General features: G+C 41.5%; 1 protein-coding gene across 2 annotated transcripts in view; it reads left to right on the top strand.

Annotated features, from left to right (window-relative positions):
* The window catches only part of CEP85L (centrosomal protein 85L), a 126,598-nt gene that overhangs the window by 98,210 nt on the left and 6,490 nt on the right, over positions 1 to 21,898 (top strand). Inside the window, exons 5-10 of one of the 2 annotated variants that reach the window (XM_082306958.1) lie at positions 6,260 to 6,377; positions 9,139 to 9,315; positions 13,683 to 13,835; positions 14,107 to 14,261; positions 15,884 to 16,001; positions 16,325 to 16,375. In XM_082306958.1, coding sequence (XP_082163084.1) covers positions 6,260 to 6,377; positions 9,139 to 9,315; positions 13,683 to 13,835; positions 14,107 to 14,261; positions 15,884 to 16,001; positions 16,325 to 16,375 — 772 coding nt within the window. The remainder of the gene's footprint in view (positions 1 to 6,259; positions 6,378 to 9,138; positions 9,316 to 13,682; positions 13,836 to 14,106; positions 14,262 to 15,883; positions 16,002 to 16,324; positions 16,376 to 21,898) is intronic. The other variant, XM_082306959.1, reaches the window with a different exon arrangement.

The following is a 21,898-nucleotide window of genomic DNA, read 5'->3' on the forward strand; positions in this document are numbered from 1 at the left end:
ACCACCAGAAGCAGCTCCGTACTGTCCGTGGGCAGAGAGACTGCAAAGTTAGCAGACCCACAACTGAAAGGCATGTGTGAAGCCTTTTTTGATCACTCCCTAGCCTGCTTTTAAGTGTTTTCTGAGTCTGACCTTTAAATACAAATTTCCTATCACTGAGGCCAGTATTTGGCCTGCCTTTCTCCCTTCGCTGACATGCAGAAGAGCACTGACTCTCCCGATGGCACAGCAATGCCGGGGTGGGCCACGGTGGAGGTCCCTGTTCCAGCTGTGGCAGCGTGGCTGGGTGGTACCCGCAGTGTGCCATGGAGGGGAAGGAGAGCTGCAGCCGTGCTGCCTGGACTCTTGCCTCTCCTCCTCGCCACCTCTGCCTAGTCAGTCCCTCGCCTTCAGCATCATCCCAGGCCCTGGCTCCAGGGACCGGCCCCACAGTTTTGCTAAGGGCCAGCATTGTTCATATGACCACAAGACTGTCCCCGTTTTTTACCCCACAGCTCCTTCAACCCCAGTAACTTCTCACTTGTCTCTCTCCCCCTTCCCGCCCCACGAGGGCCAGGGGTTCCCGGGAAGCATGAGGGGGTGGGCTGGGCGCCGTGATCCAGTGAGGTGCTGAGCGCTGATGTCCAGGGCACAGGAGGGACACAGCCTCTCCCCAAAGAGATGGGGCAGCACAGTGTTAGTGCATTTTCTTCTTGTCATCTCCATATGCCAACTGAAAGCGAGCTGCTTATTTACAGACCTGGCTTTAGGCAAGCTGGAAACAGTTACTTGATGTTAGGGCACACTAATGGTCAGTACAAGAGAAAAGGATAGCTGGTGGGCTGTTCGGCTGTTTGCCAGGGCTTAAAAAGAGTGTTTTTCTCCTTAGGTGCGTAATTGGTTGAAAGTATTCTGGGATTTACTTTTGTCCCCTATCCCCTTAGCATCAGAAAGACAGAATTTTGAGCTGGATTTAGTGAACCACCCTTCTCATATGCTTGATGCTCAGAATTGACTTTCTCCCCAAACGTAGTGGCATTCAGAATCAAGGGCTTTTGCTTTCTTCTACAGGAAAGGACATTGGCAGAGACCTGTCAGAACCATGCTGGTGTATGTCACTTCATCGGTTTCAGTCCTTTGCATATGGGCTTTTAGCTTCTTGATGATTGATGTGCTTCAGTTTGATTTAAATTGTGGGGCTCAACCCAGAGGTTACAGTGTGGGAATGGAAGTATCTGTGGCAGGCAGGAAGTCAGATAAGGAGAGCTACTCTCCTTAAATGCCATAAAAATAATTACACAGAGTCAACATCTTAGTCAGGTAGCTTAGTCTCTAGTGCCAGCGGTTTGTGTAGGGATAATAGTTGGTAATTCTGGGAAAGCCAAGAGAATGGTACGATCTGCCATGACAGATTTTTAACTTTTCCTTCCTTACAAAGTATCATTGATCTGCAGTAGTGAAATACGACTGAAGCCTTGAAATTTTGTTCACAAAAATAATGCTCAAGCAAATAGAAGAAAAAGGAGCAAAAGATATGTGCGTTTTATTACAAGACCTGGAAGTAAGCCAAAGGCATTTCACTTCGTGAAAATAGTAGGGTTTTCCGTAAATAATCTGGATAGCATGTAAATAACTAATGTGTGGGAACTGGGACAAACGACTGGTTATAGGGCACCGTAGAGCACGCAGGCACCACTTGAGTCATGTGTGTTGAATAACCTGTCACTTCAGCTGAGTCCCCTCGGAAAGAATGTACCTGGGAGCAGCACAGGGAGGATTTGATCTCAGGATATTTATAAATTGTGGCTGGAGGTTCAAAAAATGGTGTGAAAAGGCATAGTCCAGGCTATCAGTGAAATATGTAGAAAAAAAATAGTAATGATAATGAAAATATAGCAAGCAGGTTGCTTCTGAGGAAAAAAAAAGCCTCAAAATCATTGTATCTGAAGAAGAATACAAGACAACATCTTCAGTGCAGAACTCTTCAGCAGGTAACTGCAATGGTCCTCTGTGTACCAGACAGTCTTCTCCTAGTTCAGAAGGAGTTTCAGTTCTCTTTTTGTCTGTTTGCTTCTGCACCGCCACCCCCTGTTCCTGGAGACAATATTACACCTTGAGGGACAGCTGGAAAGATTTGTGTCAGAAGTGTTTGTGAAGACAGTGTTGGTAGTGTCACATTTGTATTAATTGATTGGGTAGAAGAGTTAAAGTTTATACATCTTTTAATGACATTTTCTTCTGAAACATCAATTTAAATAAGGAACACTTTTAAATGTCCCTCCCAAAAGGATGTTTTTCATTCCTGCCTTTTGTGACTTTTTTTTTCCTTTCTTTTTTTAAAACAAACTTTTCTCCCCTCTGAGTCCCTTTGGTTGGTTGATGACTAGAGCAGGGTATTGCCTCCTTTTCTCCTTAAGTCTGAGTGTAAGGGGAAGGGACATGTTAAGACAGACACTTGAAGTGAAACAGAGTATTTTCTCTTTGGACAAAGGAGCTGAATGAAACCACGTGAGAAGTCCCGTGACATTCACATAATATGCCAATAACTCTTTGCTATCAACATAGGATTGTAACACTCGCTCATGGAAAAAAAACAGGGAATTTGTGAAGGCGAGTAGTTTCCGTGGTACCTAGGTACACTATTTTCACTGAACATGGTTGTGTGAGCTGCAGTCTGGTTTCTGTAAACGTGAGTCTTGGGGGTGGGCTCCTGTCAGGTTCCCCCATGCCTTGAGCTCAGGCCACAGCCTGTGCCCCCTCGTAGGCAGATGGCTTCTGGAATCACAAAAGGTTGAGGAGCTCCATGTCTGGGGACTTCAGTCCTGTGTAAGACTGAGTGGTTGGAAATTCTTGTGTTGAAAGTTATGGGAAAAGGAGTAGGTCAGAGTGATGCAGTGCAGCTGTGTAATGGCAAAAAAATGAAAAAAAATGAATTTAATCTTTTTTTAACACATCTTGAACCCTTGGGGAGATTTGAGGGTTTTAGCAGCTGATCAGAGAAAGGGAAGAGTGGAGGAGAGTTTGCCAACATTGGTCACAACAGTTACAGAATTTCAGTCCGCTCTAGTCTGGCCCTCTGCAAACACGGAGGATACGCGCAAGGTTATAAACGTTATAGCTGATATATAGAAGGCGAGAGTGGCGTTGCTGCCTAGAAGGTAAAATCCCTCAGTTTTAGGATTATTTTTATCTAGTTCGGGCCTACCCAGAGTGGCAGTTGCCATGTATCTGAGCAGAATTTTGAGAGCACCTAAATGCTGAAGGTTGTTTTTTGGTTTTGGGGGGTTTTTTTGGGTTGGGGTTTTTTTTGGTGTTTTTTGGTTTTGATTTTCTTTTTGGAAGCACAGGACGATTGATTGGTAATAGAGAGGCTTCTGAGGACAGTGTTCCCTCTGCAGTACGCAAGCTGTGTTTGCGAGAGTGTTTGAACTTGTCTACACTCCCTTTAAATAAAGCTCACAGCCTGTGGTTATGCAGCGGATTAACAGTAACAGCTGTGGGCTAACGGGATTAAAACTGTCTTAGCATATGAGAACATCAGTGATAAAATGCATCTGGTATGAAGTCTCCAAAGACTTATAGGGTTGTATGTAAATAGTAAATACGTTTCTATGGTGCTTATCGTCTATTCTGCTTGTGACTGGTGGGCTGTTTTCAGAATTTTTGTTTCTGGGTGCCGTGAGGTTAATGATATTTTCAGAGAGGCAGTTATGCGAAGAAGTTGTGCGGGATCTACATAGCCTTAAAACATTTGTATGGTGTGTTTCATTGGCAAGGTTTTATAATAGTGGAGAGTTTCATGCTTTGCAGAGTGAAAAGCAAACTAGTTACACTCTGTGCTAGCGCAGCTCTGTTTCATCACAGATTAATTTGTCTCACCTTTTTTCCTGCAGGGATTTGGTAGGGTAGGGAAAGGATTATGAAAGGAAATATGGTAATGTAGTTCAAACTAGATTAGAAGTTCAAAAATATTTTAAAACATTTACTCCAGGCTGTAGTGTTTAGTTCAGGCTATCGAAATCCTGCCTGTGAAGGAAGGCACTGCTAAGATACAATCAGCCACAAACTGAAAATCACGTAGTGCCTTCAGGGGATAAGTGACAAATGGATAAATAATTTTAAAACACATGAGGCAAAGATACCTTAATAGATCTGTCTAGTAAGTAATAAGGTGATAAAAAATGAACAATTACTTCTGTTCATAGGTTAAGACAACTCATACTAAATTATTTTGGTATTTGTGACCAAGCGTGCACAGAAGTTATCAAGGCTTTCTATTTTCTTATATGATTATACAAGCTCTTGGGCTCATAGAAGGTCTGTTACTAGTTAAGAGCATATTCTTCTACCTAATCTTCAAATCTGCTTCTTCCAAAATAAGTTTGAAGCTTTTCGTTTGTAATGCCATCGTACAGATGCCAACCAGAACTATGCAAAGTCTTTCAGGGTTACACACTCCTTTTATATTTGTACAAGCTTGTTCCATCTAAATAGTGGAATGGAAGAGGGAAGCCTCAAAATCACCTGTGGTGATACAGAATATTTTAAGACTTGCTATGGAGTCATGTAAATACATTCAGTTTCTCTGTTTTTATGAATTACATTGAATTGTTCTAAGGTACTACCAAATTGAAACTTGTTTATACTGTTTTTCCATTCATAGCTATTCTTTATAGATTTAAAAATAGGGAAACATAAAAAAGTTGTTCTGTAGGCATGCATCATGTCTTCTGCAACGTGTATAGCTTACAAGTTTAACTTCTAATATATTCACTATTTTTGAAATATTAAATGCCTCTTTTAAACCAAATAATTGGCATACTGTTGGCTGATGACTAGCTAGGAGAATGGATGTGACTAAAATATTCCCTTTAATTGCGTTTTTGCATCTTATTTTTCCTCTTAAAATTTACAGTTGGCATCTTTTCAACTAATACCTCTTTTGTGTTAGTTTATAGATTGTATAATTTATATTTTGTATACTCATGACAACATTTCCGAGGTGCTCTTCTTAAACACAGCCCTCCCCAAATTTAAAAAAAGGCAGACCAACTTTGATCTTCCTCTGTACTTTTAGAGGATTTGCTTTTCCAGTGTGTGCACAGGCAGGTCTTCTCCCTTAAAGTTAACTTATATTTGCCATTTATCTCCTCTTAAGATTGGGTTTAGTCATCTCAGTTCAGCATCATCATTTCCAGAAAAGCCAATCATACTGCATGCTTAGAGGTGAAGCTTTGAGAAACAATTTCATGCTTGCATGCAACATGTCCTAGTATAAAAAAGGAAGGAAAAAGGGAAATTAAAGGAGTGCACAAAGTTGGTTTTAAGTTTATTGAAAAGGTTGCTGTGTGTGTTTCTGGTGGGTGCTGACAGCTCCATTCTGGAGTCACTTGTTGAGGTGCCCATCGGTCCATAGAGAGTACAGCACACCTCACAGGGCTGTAACGTGGGCTGGGGCTGAGACCTGCCTTGTACTTGCCCTGCAGTCTGCTAGTTCAAATGCAGTCATGATTTAAACAGTGATATAATTTGCGATATAATTAAATAATGATGTAATAGTGATACTCTTTCTGCTGTACACTGGCCAAGCGATTGGTGTAAGAGGTTAATTCTGGTTTACTACGCAGTGCGGCATTTTACCCTAGGGGTAGGGAACATCTTATGTAAAGCAGGTGACTGAAAAGGTTTTAAGCAAAGCAAAAAGAAAGACTTTGCAGGAAGCCATGCTGGCTATCTTATATAACGATGTTTTCTTCTTAAGTTCTTTCTGCTCCCCTTGATTTAAAAATCTCTTTAACCTATGTCAAAAGTCAGCTCTGCCAAAGAGAGAGGAGCTGAGCAGAAGTCCAAGTAAAATGAAGGTGGGAGTTTTGTTTGTTTTCATACTGCTTTCTGTATACTTGTTCCTGCTTATACTTCTGGCCCTAGGAGCAAATGACAACAGAAGCCTCCCTCAATCCCCACAAAATTGATAGAGTTTTCAAACCGTACTGCTAGAAAATTTGCGTATTATTGCCAATTGAGCACAGACCCTTTGGGGTATGCTTAAGTGAAAGTTACATGGCAACTGCAGTTTAATAGCTCATATCCTGATGAGATTCCAGTTCTAGTGGTAAACTAGACTAGTTGCAGTCTGGCTGCGCTGGGAAAAGGCCCACAGCTAGTGTAGATCCAGGACAGTCGAATAGCATTGTTACTGTATTCTTCAGTGTAAGTCTTAAGATCTGTGTTTTTCAAATCTCTGTTCCATAGCTTTTCAAATAAAATCTGTGTATTACAGGCAAAAGCAGCAAATTAACAATTTACATCAGAAGATAAGGGAGAATGAATTACGAGCTCAACATGCAAGACTGAGCCATCTTGTGAACTGCGAAGAACCTTACATGACTAATTTGCAGGTAGGATGGATATTTTTCTTTCAGCAAAGCTTTCCATTGCGCAGTAACTGACACCTGAAAGCATGTTCACAATTTACTGCTGGCCAAAATGTGGAGCTTTTATGATTATTGATGGTTGTGTAATTGTATAGCCATAAATTCTACAGAGGAGAATACCCTGTGAGTGTTGTAGTTTACTTTATATTTTCAGAAATCTAAGTTAGGTTAACATTTTGTACATACTTGTTTTGAAATCTGATAAAAACGGGGTAAGAATGAGAGATTGTGACACTGTAAGAATGAGGGTTTAACAGTGTGCATGTAGCACAGTCATGCAGGGAGATATTAGGAGATAAAGTAGCTTGATAAGAGAGTATCTGAAAACAACTGATGGAAGGTTTGCTGAAGAGAAGGAGGTACTACCCAAAGGAGTGGTTAGGTTGTATCGATAGAGTAGATGGAAGAGATGTGAGAAGGCAAACAGACTGAATCATAGAATCATTAAGGTTGGAAAGGACTTCTGAGATCATCGAGTCCAACCGTTAACCTAACTGCCAGGTCCACCTTTAAACTATGTCCCTAAGCACCACATCCACACGTTTTTTGAATACTTCCAGGGACTGTGATTGCACCACTTCCCTGGGCAGTCTGTTCCAATGCCCAACCACTCTTTCCATGAAGAAATTTTTCCTAATATCTAATCTAAATCTTTCCCCAGCACAACTTGAGCCCATTTCCTCTCGTCCTATCGCTTGTTACTTGGGAGAAGAGACCGACCCCCACCTCGCTACAACCTCCTTTCAGGTAGTTGCAGAGAGCAAGAAGGTCTCCCCTCAGCCTCCTCTTCTCCAGGCTAAACAACCCCAGCTCCCTCAGCCGCTCCTCATAAGACTCGTGCTCCAGACCCTTCACCAGCTTCGTTGCCCTTCTCTGGACACGCTCCAGCACCTCAATGTCCTTCTTGTAATGAGGGGCCCAAAACTGAACACAGTACTCAAGGTGTGGCCTCACCAGTGCCGAGTACAGGGGCACTATCACCTCCCTGGTCCTGCTGGCCACGCTATTCCTGATACAAGCCAGGATGCCATTGGCCCTCTTGGCTGCCTGGGCACACTACTGGCTCATGTTCAGCCAGTTGTCAGCCAGCACCCCTAGGTCCTTTTCCACCGGGCAGCTCTCCAGCCGCTGGTGGAATACCTTTGCACAAGACACGTGAAAAGGGTATGGATTAGTATTCCTAGGGAACACTTAATCCGAAAGGGAGTGTGTGGTGGTATTTTGGGCATACCTGTCCTAATTTTTATCTAACTAGCACAAATATCAGGAAGTGTAAGGATGAGGTAGCATAGGTCTAACCACGAAATGCAGGTCAGGTTGAGGACTGTGGCTGCTTCCCTGCTGTAGCACACAAATTCCAACTCCAGACCTTGGCATATCTAAAACGCAATGCAGAAAGAGAATGTTAAAGGCAGATATGCAGAGAAATAGCTTTTCTGTCCTCCTTTTATTGCCTTATCTTTTTCTGTCACAAACACTGCACGAGGATCTCAGCTAGCGTACTTCAGCATGACATTAATTATGTCCTTGGAATAACACAGCTGTGCATCAGGTGAGAATCTGGTTTGTGTGACAGGAGAGAAATTCAAGTGGATCCTCCATGTGAAGTTAGGTATTCAGGAAATTTTTCAGACATCTAGAAATGTGGCTTTTGGTGCTTTTTTAAAGTTCTTTAAAGTTCTTTTTTAAAATACTTTAAAAATTCTATCTAGATTAAGATTGGGGGGGGGGGGCGGGGAGAAATTACTGCAGAAACTGAAATTTTAGTGTCCATATCTTAGTATACCATAATACACTTCAAATAAAGCAGCCGATGCATTCATCTTTCATAATTTTAAGAGTTAAAAAAGTTTATAATGTATTAGGATTTCTGCTTGATTTGTGTGCTTTCTATAAGATTAACTTAGAAATGCAAATCTCCTTTAATGGAGGTTTTAATCTCTTTTAATGCTTTGCTGAAGGAATGTTACTAGTTAAAAATACTGTCTGCATAATTTCCTTGAAGATACCAATTTATGTTATTAAAAGAATCTTGAAACTGAAAGCCTAATGGGATGCATCTCCTTTTTCATCCCATATGCACTTGATTTCTGTTTTGTGCTTGTCTGTCTGTGGGCAGTGGAGGTAGAAGAGTAATATTGAACTGCATGAAATGGAAAGGGAGGAGGGTTTTGGTATACAGGACAGAAGGTAGGAGGCCTGCCTTCTGATTGTAGCTGTAGTCTCAGGCTTCTCCCTGCACCATTCTGCACCTCAGATGTGATAGCTCTAAGGTTTGAGTAGTGCTAATGTTCTCCTTTAGAAGGCTCTTGAGATTGGAGCATCTCTTACTTTAGTATATTCATAGCCATTTTATAGAGTGCTTTTCTTCTTAGGGGATGGTGAGATAATGCAGTGGCAGTGTTTTGTTTTGAAAACAGTTTTAGTTTGGATTTTCAGGGGTTTCTTTTGGAAGAAAAGACAGCTCTTCCATAAATCTGAGGGGGAAAGTGGCCTGACAATGTTCATTTGCATGTGTTGTGAATGTAAAGGTGTCCAGCTTCTTTATTTTTTTTTGCTCCAGATTCCTGAAATACATGCTGTTACCACATATTTTAATGTTTGAAAAATCAAACCCCACCCTTTCTTACAGTGGAAAAAAACGCAGGACTGTTTTCTGCTGTGCTGATCGAGTATACGGTGGTATGTGTCTAATTTGTATGATTATTTTATTTCTTTTTGTAAGCAACCACAGTATGAGAGCACACCACTGCAACCTCACGCTTCAGAAAGATCAACATCCCACCTTGAGGAGCTTGAGCGAAAGATTGCAGCAGCTGAGAATAAGGAATTACAACTCAGTGAATTTGTAAAACAAATTTCAAACAAATCTAGTGAGGAGAAAAAGAAGATGGAGGAGAAAGTAAGTGTCTTTCATGTTCCAAATTTCCTTTTGACACTGTTATAGCAGCGTGTGTTTTGTTTGCTAGAAAGCAACTTGATGTGTGGGTTGCTGAGCTATTTTCAAAAGGTAGCTAAACTATCTCTGATAGAAAAATTAATAGTTAGTGATTGTGGGTGTTGGAAATGGATAAATCTGAACTTGTAGAGAATACATCCTGAAAAGCAATACTAGAGGAAATGATGATCATGAGGAAGGTTTTAACCAGGTATCAGTTAAACTTGCTTTGAAGAAAAGCTGCTCAGCTCTAAGAATTCATGTAGCTTGAAGTGTTTATTACAGTAAATAAAGTATCATTTTAAAAGATAGAAAGAGAGTGGAAATGAAATCTCTATTTTTAGCATGGCTTGTAAAAGCAGGCCTCATGCTTTGAGATGCCCTTATCAGCCTGTATGTGCCTACTCAGCAGGAGTGATTCTCTTGTAGCTTTGCTAGGATGTGCAAAGTAGACTTTAGTCTGAGACAAGGAAGGGGCTTAGATGGCCGCGTTCTTGGAACCGTCTTGACAAGGGGTTTCTTTGGAGGCTGAAGCAATGCCCAGGGGTAGTTTTGAATGTCTTGACAGCCTTCCTTTATTGCAAGCAGGAATGTGCCATTGACCAAGTGGTTCCTAATTAATGTTTTAGGGATACATTGTCACTGTTACCTTCTCTTCTTTGATCACTGGGCTTAGATTTATATTAATGCACGTGCAGGGGGTAGGAGCAGTATGATACAGTGAAGTGGCAGGTGGGAAGACAAAGAAGAAAGCATAATTCATCTCAAATTCTCCCTCACCCTTTCCTATGAACCCTGCAGCATGCTTTTCACTAAGGGTAACATTCAGGAAGGGCAGAGATTGGATGCTGCTGCTTCCTCCTGTCTCAGCTTCTACTGCTTGTGTTCCTCACTGAGTGGGAACTGCTGCTGTAGGTGGGGGCAGCGGTGAGGACCTGTGCAGCAGCACTGGTGTCAGCGGGATGGTCTGTAGCCCGGAGCCTGATTCACTGCACAGTCTTGATCCACCCATTAACACCCATCCATTCTGTGCGCTGAACAAAAGGCTCTCACGGAAAGAAAGGGCAGGGAGGGAAAGCATGTGTTTCTGTAATGAAATTAGTGCCCTTCTGTTTGAGGGAAGACTGCAGAGGGAGGAAGGAGCTGTGCTGTATTCTCACAGGGGTGTGGCAGGCTGGGATCCTGAGCAGCAGGCTGGGTGCTGAGCTTGGGGACAGCCATCTCTGGAGTTCCTCTGCTGTGCTCACAGGGACATCAGCCCAGAGCCCAAAGGCTTGGTGCCCCTGGTCAGTGACTGGTGTTAGGGAACAAAAATACAATTTCTGTACTGATAAGAGGGATTGTTGCCAATAGCTGTGCTGGGGTTATTTCCAAGCAAATGCCTGCCTGTTCGGAGAGAGTAAGTTGTTTCAGCCCAATGCCAGATTTGGCCAGGGAGTAGGGAAAGTGCTTCTAACATTCAGGTGAGCTTTGCTTGTAAGTGTGTGCTAAAAGAACACATAGAAGTTTAGGTTAAGGTTGCTGGCATACGTTTCTACTTCTCTGTCTGCCTCACTTCTGCAAATAATATTGTCTGTTCCTACATTGGAGTTTTTAACATCCAACATTTAAATACATCGTACAGATAGTATGTTTTTGACAATAAGGGACAAGCTGTGACCATTCAGTGTAGGTGGGAGGAAGGAAAACATAAGGAACACTCACGTTTCCTTGACCATCTTTTGTCACTGGTGAGAAGTCTAGGAAAGTCTCCATCATCACAAAAACAGGATGTATTGGAACTGGAAAAGGTTCCGAGAAGGGCAACAAAGGAGATATCCATCAGAGGATCACAGGAGGGATGATTAAATCTTCACACTGGAGAAGTGCCTGAAGGGGGACCTTGATGGAGTCTGCAGAGCGACAAGCAGCCTGGAAGGGAGGGAGGGCAGTCGACTCCTCACTGCAGCTCCCATTGCAGGAACGAGGGAACATCTAGCGAAGCTCTAGGAGCCAAGTACATGATCAGCAAATGGAGCTGGCTCCTCATGCCAGTTCTCTATAGCAGACCTGTAGATTGTCTCTCTGAAGGCTGTTGTGGATGCTAAGAGTATAGGTGAGCTCAAGGCAAAAATGGGTGAGTTGATGGAAGTGCTGCCTTGTTCTAAATGCACAGAAATAACAACTGCCTCAGGAGAGCCCCTAAGGTAAAAGCAGCTGGAGGCTGGAAAAATGTGCTTTCCTTGTTCTTTCCCTACCATAGACATCTGCTTATGGCTACTGTTGGAGATACTGGGCTAGAAGGCCTCTTGATCTGAAGTGCTGTGTCCCTTCTAACGTTCGGGTAGAGGTACTTGATGTTTTCCTTTTGAGAAACTGCAGGGCCAGCAGAGATCAGAGGTGCTCTTTGTTCACTGCTGGCATCATACCTGTCTCTGCCCCATGCAGACATACCAGACACGGGAGTATTTGTACCACCTTGTGAATAATTCTCGTGCCTGAAGAGAATGATTTTTTTACCCTAGGCTCCATGGGTAGTCAGTGTAGGACTGAAGGGGTTGAGAGCTTTTTAATTGGCACTGAAATTTCAGAAGCCTGAAAAAGCTTCCCTGTCATGGCTGGCTGGTAGTTGTGGTAGCTCCTCACAGCTTCCTAGCTGAGGGAGCCTGCTGAGGTAGATACTGCAGTACTCTCCACCAGCGTCCATGTCATGAATGCCTAGGTTCTTCCTTTTCCGTATGCCAGGCATGAATGTGCCTCTTGGCATCTGCAGGTTTTGCAGCCCTCACTTCAGTTCTGAGGCATTTCATCTGGAAACTGGACTGCTGGGCTGGAAATGCTTCAGTTCAGACCCCTGTACCCTGCTGGCTGCTCCTTCTCCTTCTTTTATGGGTAATTGTGAAGGATTCCTGTAAGGTACTGCTGATAGCTTGTAGTAGTGTTCTCCCCTATGGTTTCTGTGGCATTGATTTTAATACTTAATTGCCAAGAGGCAAGGTCTTTCCTATTTTTTCCTGCCCCAATAAAGTCATCAGCAGTGTGTGTATGAAGGAGGAAATTAAAAAAAAACAAACAACAACAGAAAAAAATCCATGTAATCCTTGTCGCACAAGGACTGGAGTATTCTGACTGGTCATCTTGTCACCCTTAGTGGTGTGTGAGAAACAGAGGGAGGGGATTCACGTAGCTAACAGTCAAACCCCTGGCAATTCTTACTGTGCAACATTGGCTTACATGTGCATATTTATCACTGCCTTAAGGCTTGGGGCCTGGGGGCAAGTATGTGGTTCTGAAGCACATATTGTGGCAAAAGATCATGGCCGAGTTGCAACTTTGCTTTACTGAACGTGGGGTTTACTTGGGCTTTGTCTAATCAGAAAGATTTTTAAAGCAGCCTGAAAGCTTTGTTCAAATTTGAGGGCTTGATAAAATAAAAGATACAAAGATTTCCGGCCTTTCGGCAGTCCTCAGTTTTGTGGCCCATATAGAAGGCTATCTCTGGAAAAACTTTCCGGATATTATTGACTTAAACATTTCAGTAGGCTCTGTTACTGAGCTTTGACATTGACAGTGTCACACATTTATTTCTTAGTGACATGGATGTCTGTAGCACCAAAGTAAAAGTACGATTAGCATTTACTCTAGTGACAAGTGTGTTATCTGTGAATTACTACACCTTAGTTCAAGTAATAGAGATACTGCTTTTCATTAAATTGGGCTGTGACTAGAAAATACTCTTCTTCCTTCATGCCTGCCTTCCTGCTTTTTTGACCTAGGTAATAAAGCAAAGTAAGTACCAGGAATGCAAGCAAAGATAACACAATATAAAAAACCTTTTGCAGGCTGATGGACAATTAAGATGCCTGTAGAAGAGGTGTTTAAGGAAGCCGCTATTCTGTTCTGATGTCCTCTGATGTAATTATCAGAATGCATTGAAGTCAGGTTTTTGGCTCCAGTTCTTGTTAGGTTAAGTTCTTGGTCCCTGTGTTTTAAGTAGTTTTCCTAGGCCTGAGGAAGAGGATGGACTAAAATATTTCCTGATCATTTGTTGCATATGAACATCTCCATTGGTGAAAAAATTAAGAATATTTTAACTGTTGAACTGTTTGTGTTTTCAGTTTGCAAGGCACGTAGAGCGTTCTGGGCAGAGGTGAATCAACTGTGGTTTGAGGTCACATGTGGTTTTATGACTTGGAGCTGCTGGGATTAATCATTCTTTGGTTTTGTTTTCTGCAGTAACCAGCCCTTTCATGCAGCTGAGAGTACAGTTCTTGAAGAGTGACCAGCCTCTGTTCCAAAGCAGGTTTATTTTTCACTGTAATCATAAAACATGTCCTCTTACTTTCTTCTAGCTTAAAACTAGAGACCGATATATTAATAGCCTGAAAAAGAAATGCCAGAAAGAGTCTGAGCAAAACAAAGAAAAACAAAGACGAATTGAAACCTTAGAAAAATATCTGGCTGACCTACCAACACTGGATGATATAGAAGGGCAGACTAAACAGGTAAGGTAAAGGGAGTTTGGTTTACATTTTAAAAGTACAAGTAAGCTCCCTAATATCTGTTGTTTACTGTTTCAACATGTATTTTTTTCCCTATCTGTTTAGGAAGAGAAGTATTTCAATGTTTTAGAAAGTACTGTAGCTATTAGGGATTCTCATATTCAGATAAGTGAAATGGGCCTAAGATTATACAGAAGGTAACTGTAAGGCTGTGGCCTGCCACAAGGCCTTCTGCTGATGTGGCGTTGTGTCTGACTAATGTAACCTCTGTTAGCTGCAAATTCTAGAAGAGAAGAACAAGCAACTTCAAGAAACTATGGCTGAGTTAGAAAAGAAGCTCGGAGAGGCACGATCGCAGTGCAGAGAGAGAGAATTGCAACTGGTGTGTCAGAAGAAAAAGGAAAAGGAGCTGGTCACAACAGTACAGAGGTATGAAGAGCTGCTTGGGCTGTGCCCTGAACGGGTATACTTTCCCACCTGATGTCAAGACCTAATGTTATTTGCACTCTTAATCTATTACAATGCTAATGATTTTTCATGACATAAATATATTATTGTGCAGAATGACAGTGTAATGCAATAGAAAATCCAACAAGATTTTTATTTGTGTCAAGTTGCAAGTAATACCACAGAGAAGAGTCTGCCTAGGACACTCTTCACTATCTTTCTTTAAAGACGTGGGGCACTGCTGCAATGGCATCATAGCCTGCTGCCAGATAGAGGATAGAATAAACATGTGCAGCAAAGGGGCATTATATAGAAGCTGTCAGCACTCCTATTTGAGAACTAACTCTGTCACGAGCTGTGGAAAAGCTCCCTGGATATTGGCTGATGGGTGTATCAGGGAAGGGTCAAAGATTTAAATAATTTGTAGCTGTTTCTTACCTTTTCCCTGATGGTAGAGGTATTTACAGGAAGATTTAGCTGTAGCTAATCTGCTGTCATGGAACTTGCATAACTATGAAAAAGCAAATGGGACAGATATCCATGAGAAGATTCCAGATGAGACACGAAGACATTGTTGTTATGGTACATTTTAGATCAGGGGAGCTACTTAAACACTTTTTAAAAACAGGGGGAGGGGGGGAAGCAGGCGGTGAATAGCTTTTAATAATTTATGTGGATGTTAATACAGTTCACTGTCCCTCTACCGGGTAAAGGTGCATGCCACAGGAGTCTGAAAGTGTTTCCATGATGAAAGGCAAGCTGGTTGGGACACCTTGCCAGCCAAATTGTTGACGCATTGTTTCCATCTTACGAATCAAAAGCCTTCTTTCTTCATGCCCTCATAATCTAGAGGGGGATCATTTTGTCTTTTCTGAAAGCCTACAGATAGTTGAGGTGGCCTCTGGTTTCTAAATTAGACAGCAAGATTAACGCTAATAAAATGTATTTCCTTTCTGAGCGAAGGTGAGCAGGCAAAGGCTCTAGCTACACCTAGGAGCTTGAGTTGAGCTATAGAGGGTCTGAAGGTCATGCCATCGTGTGGGAGCAGCTGGCAGGAGTGGCTTTATGCTCCTCCTTACAAGTCACAGAGGGCATGAAGGATAGGCCACCAGTACTCCGTGCAGCCTCCAATTCTGGACTCTGCTTTGAGTTGCACATGCCCCAGTGAGAGCATCTGATTTTAAAGCTCCTGTAACTTCAAGAGGTTCGAAGACTCCTCTGATCTATGCTCGTGCTGGCTTTGCCTCCCACAGTAGCACAGAGCAGTTGGGAACACCACAAAGCTTTTCTTTGCTCCTCTCTGCCTTCTCTCCCTATGCTGTACTGTTAGAGCTGTGCCTTTTGGGAGATGCAGCACAGAATCTGGGCCATAAAACCATTCCTGCATGAATCTGTTGTTGTCAGTGCCACAGTAACTTCAATAGTTTAGGATTTTTGCATCATTCATCCACTGTTGATGTGCTCAGTCATACAGCTGGGTTCTGCTAGGTACGGTTTTACAGTTCTGGTTGGAAGATGGTGCAACTTTCTAATTTTTCACTAGAACACACAGCCCTTCTAGTTTCTGTCAGTGCACTTAATTTTTCTTTCATGTTGAATGGCAGTTTACAACAGAAAGTAGAAAAATGCCTGGAAGATGGTATTCGCCTTCCCATGTTGGACACAAAACAACTTCAGAGCGAGAATGAATGTCTCAAAGAAAAGAATGAGAAAGCCAGTAAGGTTAGTCTGCAAATGATCTGTTGGTGGCATCTTTAACCTTGAGTCCTGCATTTCTTTATTTTTTTTACTTTAGAAATAAATATCTCACTAAAGAATTACACATTTGTTGCTAATTCGGATTTCTTTTCAATACCTACCTGTTTCTCTTCAGTACATTTATTTTGCATGAATTTCCTGTTCTATCACGGTTAAACTTTCTGTCTTGTCATTTATATTTGCAAAGATTCCATTTAAAAATCTATGGCTACACACCTGTAAGGTGATTTTTTAAAAAGGATCTGAAGAGATTCAAGCCTTTTAAATTACTCAATTTTATTTTCTAGGTCATAGACAATCAACAAAATCAGATAGCTGGGCTGATTTTAGACATGCAGGTAAGGAAAAGTGTGTATTCTGTTGTTTACTCTGTCCATTTTTAGTTCATAAAGGTAACATTACTAAAGTTGAATTTCATCCTTTTATCCTCCCAAATAGGAAGCAAAGGTGGAAATGCTAAGAACTGAATCTTATGGCCTGCAGTTGACCCATGTTCTCTTGTGGGCTCATAATGTATTTATTATTGATGTTTGTATGGTTTAGTGCTTTGCTGATACTCATCATAAAGTGAAAAACTGTTGCGATGTAGCATCCTTATTCTCCTGGTCTAGTGGATGTCATATCACAATTACACGTTTCAAGTGTGAGGACTGCCTCTGTAAGTAACAGTGAAGCCTCCCATCCAACTTTGGGGTTCAGATGATCATCCAAAGTACAAAACTGATATTGACAAGGAGCTTCACTGCTGAGATCCTTAGTAGAGATAGGTGCCTTCCTAAACCATACCACTTCACATTTCACATCATTTAAGCAGGTCCCTGTTCAATTGGTTTCTGACACATCACTCACTTAGATATCTTAACTCTCTTGGCGGATCTTGGACACCTAGCTTGGAGCCAAGGACTTTTCAAGACAGCAGAGGTTGTCAGGAGTCAGTTGCAGCTCTGTGGATCAGATTAACACATCAGGCTCCTGATACTTGAAAGGTACCTAGTGACCAGTGTTTGTTGTGGAGAAAAGGAAACATTATACAGGTTAGAGGGAAGAAGGTATGAATTGCTCTAGAAAAAGCTGAGCATTTAAAAAAACCAGACATCTGTTTTCAGCAAATACTGAAGCCAAATTCAATAAATTCTAGTTTCTGCATTCTTCTTCTAAATTGGCATTTGTCTCCACGTTTTTTGCTTTCTGGCCCTCCAGAGAGTCTGGAGTTACAGGGTTGTCCCTTGAGAATGAAGAAGGTGCTTCTGCTTTGGCTCTGTGTGTGTTAGGTTTGGAAGAATAACAAAATGGTAGTATACAATCAGCTGAATTCCAAAGTGGAAGGGAGCACTCTGTGGAGCTAGAATCCAAATAATGAAGAGACACAAAACTGCTTGCGTAACGCCTGCTAAGAGAATGTGCTTTCTTATCTCTGCATTGCACACTGGAGCCAAGTTTGCTTATTTGTAGCTGTTGAAAGTAAGTTGTCTTCCACCATTAAATTGCTTCCTTTCTCTACCATGCAGGTGAATAGCAGGCCTGATTCCTGTTGATAACCATATTTTTTGCTTGCTTAAATTACGGTGTATTAAATTCATCTGTAGGGAAGCAGTTGGGGAATTTAAGTTGCAACGTAACATATGTCTGTTAACTGAAAAGCAAAATCAATCATTGAAGCTTCTCTAGGTTTGAAGAAGACAAAATTTTTCAAATTGATATTTTCATGGAGCAGCCTGTTATATGTAAAATTGTGACACAGGCAAATATAGTTTCAGATATTTCATAATTTAAAAAAAAAAAAAGTGCAAATTGAACTCCATAACCTTTCTGAGGTTCTCTGTCCCTCTTCATAGTTTAGTTAAGATTATTTACATCTATACTATGCATACATGTTGTGCTTATAAGAAATACGCACAACTTGCCTAAATGTATTGTCACCAATCTAAATCTTTTCATATTTCCTAAACTTCCTGATCTTTTTCTCTCCATCACCTTTTATCTTGAGACTAGCGATCTTTGTGCACGTTTAGACAGATGGCTGTTTTGTGTGCTTAGTCTGAAATGACTTTAGGGAGCTGAGACTGGGAAATGCTGAGTAGTTGTGACAGTCTGTGAACGGAGTAGTGTTCTGTTCTCCAGGACTTTCTCTTACTTTTCCTCTTTGGAGGCATTTTATATAAGGACAGAAAATAACATTTGAAAATGGTGTTAGCCCTCAAATTAGCATAGACTACAGCAGCTGCTTTGTATCCTTGATCTCCCTGGTCTTCCACATTGTTCCCTGGGAAGCACTGAAAATTAGTTCATTAGAAATTGAAATCCCTTATCAGCAGAGATACAATTTATCTTCAGCTCAGAAGATCTCATTTTATTCCCTGTCTTCTGCCACATTGTAAACTTATGCTTGAGAATCTATTTCAGTTCACTGTTTTTAACTTGCAAGCTGAAAACAAAGAAATTCTGTTTCAGACAGCAGTGTATGAAGCAGTACTAGTTTCTATTTGCTCATAGTGGAATGATTTTGATCTTCCTTGTATGGTTTTGCTTGGTTGATTTGTTCTCCTGAGTGTGAGGGATTAAAATTCTGGTTGGTCTTGACAAGATGTCATGCTGCATATATAGTACATCTTCAGAAAGAGAAGTATTACAGATGAGAGTGGCGTTTAAAAAAAATCCGTGTTTACATGATTAATTTAGATATCACAAAATTAACATTTTTATGGTACAAAGTAAGACAGTAAAAGTAAGTCAGATTGTACAATGTCTGTGTTACCCAAAGTACATCTGTCAATCCTGTCAGTCCAAAAAACCCCAAACTGTGCCAGGCTGGGAGTAATGACACCAAATTTTCACTTTGGAAAGCATATGGAAAAATTAAGGGTGAAGTACGGAGGACTCATAGCACTATGAGCAAGTGGGAAATCATAGCACTGTGGGCTCAGCCAAGCTGGTAGCACATGTGCTTTTGCTGAGCTTTAAGATTAGGGTGGCAGAGAACGATAGACGTTAGGTGTATCTTTTAGAAATAAACACTTATTTCCACTTCCAGTAGTTCCCATTAAACGATGCATCTCATGAGCTGAACATGTGGACATTATTTGGCATATTCTAGAAGTTGTTTCTGGAGTAGTTTGCACAGTCATGTAAATTTAGTGGCAGGTGTAGTTCTGAAAATACACTGGGGAAGATAATATTTCTGAACCTGTCTTCCCCACCACCTACCCACCCTCAGGAAGGCTGCACAGTTAAACCTTTAATGTCTGGCGTTGACACGAACATGAAACATGCACGTGGTAGTACTGTTGCATGTATTGGTACTATTGCCTGTCTCTGGGTGTCCCTGAACCTGCTCATGGTAGAGAAGTGCATCAAAGACCGTTAAAATTTGAAGATACTTGGAAGCTGGGAGGGTGTTTTGGCACTTGCTATTACTGCGTTGCCCTGTTCCCCTCCCTAAGCGTCTTCTGTCTGGCTGCAGACAGAGCTAGAGGGACCTTGAGTCTGACCCAATGTGGCCATGTTTCTCAGTAGACAATGTTTTTAAAAAACTAAAGAAGATGGTTCCACACCACTGCGGGTTCTGCTCATCTGCAGGCACGACAAAGGAAATGCCTGAAGCAGAGCTATTTCCTGCCCTCTCCCGGCCCAGGGTGTTTCCTTTGGCCTGGGGCAGGGCCCTCTTTCTTCCTCCCCTTCCTCCCGCTGGAGTGTGAAGCCGTGCTTTCTTGCACAGCTTATCTTTAGGATGCACATTACTTCAGTACTTCCTTTTGAGGGGCACAGTGTGGGTGAACTGAGAAGCAGGTCAAGTGTGTGAAAACAGTTTTAAAAACAAGTAGTCATTTCTGGGTTCTGCCTGCTGGTTCTTATTACTTACATGAAAATAAGTGTGGGGGTTTTTTAGTGCATATTAAGTGTGTAAATTTTAGCACCATTGTTTTCCAGTTTTGCAAAGGGTATGACAAAGTACTGGCTTTTCTCACTGCTTGTACAGCGTTGAGCTGAATGCATTGGGAGATTTTGTCAAGGCTGCACACCTCCCATGAGCAGCCAGGCCATTAAAAACCCTTTTACCTGTTGGCCCTGCCTTGCCTCTTGTTACTCCCTGTCTTCTCGTAAGCGCCAATAATTCTTATAGCTGGCAAGCCAATTAAATGGCTTCTTGCCCACTCGATAGCACACAGACATGGTAAAGGGCAGGCCTGTATATAGACATAGTCTCCTATGTGCTACAGTCCCCAGTACTGGTAACCTGAAAGTTCTGTTCTTCATACATCTTAGGAGCAACTCGCACAAGAGTTAATTCGGCTTCTTTTCCAAAGCTAAATTGTTTTCCTAAGACCCCAAAACCAACATAGCTTGACAATTTGCTGTGGTTCTGTCAAGTGGAGAGCTTGGGTTTTTTTCTGTCTTTGAATACAGTTGCAGTCATAGTGCAGCAATTTAAACATATCTTTTACTGAGGAGTGACATTGATCTTCCTATAGCATTTTATTTAAGCTACTGTATAGAATTCGCTGTGAGAGAGTTCTCTGCTTTGGAAGAAGAATAATTACTATTGTTCCTATAGAGATTCAAGAAAAAACATTCTTCTGGGGCAGTGTCATTCCATAAATTGAGAGCCATCGGTTTGTGAAATGCAACTTCTCGCCCCATCATGGTCTCTGGTTCCACTCCGTGGAAGGTTACGATCAAAACTGTGCCAAGGCATGCACTGTTGTCACCAGTGCTCCAGCTGTATTTTGAGCATGATGGGATCAGATTTGCATGTTATAATTGAAATTGGGCAACAGGTTTTACATATTAACGTGCTGAGCTAGGGATGGGGAAGACACTTTATATGCACTGTGCTAGTACAGCATCGGAATTCTGAGTAATACCATTAACAACAAAAGAGGATTTTTTTTTTCATGAAAGCTGAAAAGGTCTCTCTGTTTTAAAGCATCAGGAGTTTATATAATCACTATTCATTTTTATTAGTATTCAGATAAGATGGTTTGAATATTCCTCTTCCTGAATTTTGCCAGATGACCTTGAAAGACAATATCTACAGATCTAAAAGCCAACTAGTGGAATAAATATGTGTGCTTTCAACAACAGACACCTGTGGTCATGCTGAATTCACCCCAAAAAATCCACTTTGGAAATATCTCACAATTTCTCAGTTTCACCTCTGTAGGTGAAAACTGGGGAATTGACAGCAGCTGATTCCATGTTGCAGCGATTGTTCATTTTTTGCTGCTTGTGACTGATCTGGAAGTCAGTCATGGAAAGCTTCAATACTTAAGTACAACAGCATCCTAGAAACTCACTGCTGTTTTTATTACTGAAAATAGTAATTATTGTATCTGTTAACAGTGACACTATAAACCACAAATAAGTTACTTTTTCGCCTGCAGTTGTTTTATCAGCACAGTAGAGTTGTATAGACTGTTCTGATTTATCTTGTATGTGAATGATTTTAAAGAGCTTGCTGCTCTGTATCAGCTGTCAAAGGCTTTCTTCTCAGCTGTATAGAAGGTGAGGTGAATTCTGTGTTGTGAAAGGTTGTAGGAAGCCGTGCCATAGTCTCTATGGAAATAGAGGTCAAAAAAAATCTTCAGTTACAACTTGGAAATAAGCAGCAGATTAATGACAGCTAAGCTTCATTTGTGCAATTCAAGTGAGATGATTTGGTTAGAATAAAAAATATTGCATGGTTATTTTAGACTTCATGCGTTCCATATTGGAGTAATGTTTTGCATACATATAGCCTTTTTGTTTCTAAGCAGATACTGCTTGTTTAAAGGGTTTCACTGGTAGTTGGAATAGCTGTGTTAGTATACAGAGAGCTACTGGCGTCTAGTTGAATATTACCAGGTGAACATGGTAGAAAATAA

The sequence above is a fragment of the Platalea leucorodia genome (genome assembly GCF_965183815.1).
Source record: "Platalea leucorodia genome assembly, chromosome: 3".
NCBI classification, from domain to species: domain Eukaryota; kingdom Metazoa; phylum Chordata; class Aves; order Pelecaniformes; family Threskiornithidae; genus Platalea; species Platalea leucorodia.